The 3,852-nt window shown below is 36.2% G+C and overlaps 1 protein-coding gene across 2 annotated transcripts in view; it reads right to left on the bottom strand.

Annotated features, from left to right (window-relative positions):
• The window catches only part of fstl5 (follistatin-like 5), a 138,320-nt gene that overhangs the window by 62,598 nt on the left and 71,870 nt on the right, over positions 1-3,852 (bottom strand). For both annotated transcript variants that reach the window (XM_016476621.1, XM_016476620.1), the window contains exon 5: positions 3,160-3,356. In XM_016476621.1, the coding sequence (XP_016332107.1) occupies positions 3,160-3,356 (197 nt within the window). The remainder of the gene's footprint in view (positions 1-3,159; positions 3,357-3,852) is intronic.

The following is a 3,852-nucleotide window of genomic DNA, read 5'->3' on the forward strand; positions in this document are numbered from 1 at the left end:
ATTCGGAGGGTTGTTACATGTGTGTAGTTACAGAAATATTACAGCTCTAGATACTATGTACCAATGTGTACTTACATTGTGGTTACATACTACGTACACATCTAGTTACTATGTGAGTACACAGGTATTAGGGCCACTTAATATAAAGTGGGACCCATAGTTTTAACTTTTAAACCATTGCTCAAAACATGAGTCATTAAAAATGTCTCAATGATGAATTTGTTACTTACAAACACGCGGCTTTTCACTTCACAAGATGTTAATTGATGGATTGGAGTTGTTTTTTGGCGAACTACTACATTTAAAATCATTACGTTTTAAGCACTTTCCAGCATGGTACAAAATGTATTAAATACATTATTTTAATATTCATTTAAAATATTATTTTAATATTAGTAATATTATTTTAATATTATAATATAGAGTAATATTATTTTAATATTACTCAGAAGACAGGATACAGGTTTAACTCATTCGAAATACTAATGCTTAATGTTACACTGTCAGATATGCAAAAGTAAAAGCGCTATATAAATAAAGGTGACTTGACTTGACTTAATATAAATACATCACTAAACATGCGATATGACATCAGTGGGTGTAAAAAACAAAACAAACTCATTCAATAAGTCAGAAAGGGTTGGTGGACTGTCCCTTCACTTTCTGCATGAAGATCATTTCAGGTGTACCAGAAGATATACTTCAGCAGAATACTAATGGAGTTTAATTGCTTTATTAGAACAGAATGTTTTGATTTTGCTGGAAGGCATTTCACTATGTTTCCATTTCTCTATCACCTCATCGACCTGCGCTAGCTTCATGTCAAAAGGCCAAGCTTTTGTATTTAGGGCCGGTCAGAATTTTCACTTTTTACATTGTCTTCGATCTGCCATGCATGAAAAGAGATCTATTCTTCTTCCACTGAGAATGAAGAAATATGCAAATGACATGAAAATATTGCACAATGAAATTGAAATGGCTCACGCCTGTAACCGTGAGTGAAAGTGCGTTCAGAGTTTTCTCTCTGGAGAAATATGAATAAATTCATATTTTGCTCATTTTGCTGTGCACAGTATCTCTATGGACAAGTGTAATCTTTCTGCCGCAGGACAAGATAAAGCACAGCTGACCTGGGATCAGTCTATAAGCCAGTTATTAAAAAAGGAGACAAGCTCGCCTGCTCATTACGGTTTTTGAATTAATGCAATGAAACATGGCTAAAAGTGATCCCCAGCCATTCTCACAATATATCAGATTCAAGCATCAGATACCATATAACTGTAAACAAAACAACATGCATTTGAACAATGGCTTTGATTGGACTTCAACATTTCTTTTTTTTTTTTTTTACTTAAAGGGCCCTATTTTAACAATCTAAGCGCATGGTCTAAAGCGCACGGCGCAGGTGCACTCAGGGCATGTCCGAATCCACTTTTGCTAGTTTAACGACGGGAAATGGTTGGCGCGCCCGGGCACATGGTCTAAAGGGGTTGTCCCTATTCTCTTAAAGAGTAATGGGTGTTTTTTGGGCGTAACGTGCAATAAACCGATCAGAGTGTCATCTCCCATTCCCTTTAAAAGCAAGTTTCGCTCGTGCCATGGCGGGTTTGCTATTTATATGGTGGAATGTAATTTTTAATTTTTAAAAATGTTTGTGTGCTGCTGCCCTGTGTGTGTAATAAGCAAAGTGTACGCGCATATTACCAATGTCATTAAATAACAAAGAAAAAATATAGCGCCAGACTTTAGACCAGGCTTTTGTTGGTCAATGGCGCAGTCTATTTCAGTTCCCTCAAAATAGCAATGTGCCAGCAATGCGCCTGAACACCTCGTTTTCAGACCAGCACGCCCATGGGCGCACAAATGGGCACAAATGCATTTGCTATTTAAACAACGCCTTGCGCCGCATTGCGCCGGGTGTATGATAGGGCCCCATATGTTAAAGGGACAGTCCTGTCCCTTTGACAAATGAAAATTCTGTCATGATTTACTCACTATTTACTAATTCCAAACCAGTATGAGATTCTTTCTTCTATAAAATAGAAGATGTTTTAAAGATAACCAAAAAATTTCAGTTCCTGTTGACTTTCATTGTATTTTTTTTTGTTCATAAAATACTGCAACCGAGACTGTTTAGTTACCAGCATTCTTAACAATAACTTCTTTTGTGTTCCAAAGAAGAAAGAAAGCCATACGGGTTTTTATTTTTTCTGTACACTAATAAACCCATATTAGTTAAATGTTTACCCTTTCATCTCTTTTCTATTTTCAATAAAACCTCATCTATATGTGCGCAGGTAGATGTTTCCTTGGCAACATATTTAATTTAGCACATTTTCACAAAAATCAGCACATTTACAGTGCATGCACACCAATACGCTGATAAATGCCAAAAATCAATTCACTAAAATAACCCAATTTACCCATTTACATTCAAATCAATAACCTGGCAATGCAAGTAAACCTCATTTACAAGACCACATTAAAAAATGTGATTATTCCCAGGTGGTAACATTAAAATGTAAACATCCATGTATTCTATATGTGAGCAGTGATGTTAAATAAAGCATAAAAACCACAGAATATTCCAAAATGTCTCGCACAGACTCATTCACCGCTCATATTTGAAGTTTCTATGACTGTACTAATGTCATATGGCTGCACAAGATGAGCACATTTTGTTTTATAATTTCTTAGGTCAAAGTCAGAGTTTGAGATATATTCTCTCCTCTAAATTAAAATGATTTTATGTGTTTACATGATCACGTGTATTGTTGGCTTATTAAGCATAATTGGTTTAAGAACATGTATGCAAAGCACTCAATATTCAATATATCATAAACATACAAATGTTTTCATTTGCAAGTTATAAAAACGTGCATGAAAGATTAATGCAGCAAAGGCACTAAAGGCTCACTCAACAGGCCCAGAACATTGTGGCCCCAATCCATCCTTCCTGTTTAACCTTGCAACATCTCTATTTTTCTCTTTTATCTGAAAATGGACCTCTTCTGTTGGTTTGAAAATGGTTATTTAGATAAAATCATCATGACAGACGCGTGTTAAGAAGGTCAAGAAATGTCACCTAATTGCAACGTCAATTAAACGGGTGAAAGAAAAGAAAGAGATTGATTTTGTCACACTCTTGTTCAGTCTTACCTGTGAGAGCTCACTGCTGTCAACTCTTCCATTACCATCTGCGTCAAAGCGCTTGAACATCATGTCCACCAGATGCTTCCTAGTTGCCATATCGTTCTCGTGGCTGCCATGGTTACCGGGGGTCAAGTACCTCTGAGCGTGTAAGTCCAACATCTTGATCTTCAATTTTTTATAATCTCCCAGACGACAGTTATCATCTGTGAAGAGTGGGAGAGAAATGCTGGTCAGATCAGTGTACATGGAGATGAATTCGCTGTTCTGCAGCATTACTAATTAATCTATGTGTGGCAATATGGAGCCCTTTTCAAAAATGGCCATGTGAGGAATCTAACAGGTCTGTCATGTAAATAAATTATGAGAATTTGCAGATTTTGTGGATCTCACAAGAAGAATCTGAAGAACTTGGAAGATTTTCAAAGGCATTGGTATTTATACATTTGGCAGGCAATTTCATCAAATAACGTATTATAATGCATTCAAGGTATGTGTTTTATCATTATGCATTCCCTAGGAATCAAACCCTAGAACTTGGCATTATTAGCACTATGTTTTACTAGACTCGGGAATGAAAAATGACAATGAACTCTAAATAGATGTCAATACTGATCCTCAACAGAACATTGAATCTCTGCTTTTTAAACACACACCCACACACACACACACACACACACACACACACACACATACACACAC

This window comes from Sinocyclocheilus anshuiensis, unplaced genomic scaffold (genome assembly GCF_001515605.1).
Source record: "Sinocyclocheilus anshuiensis isolate Anshui unplaced genomic scaffold, SAMN03320099.WGS_v1.1 scaffold328, whole genome shotgun sequence".
Classification (NCBI taxonomy): Eukaryota; Metazoa; Chordata; class Actinopteri; order Cypriniformes; family Cyprinidae; genus Sinocyclocheilus; species Sinocyclocheilus anshuiensis.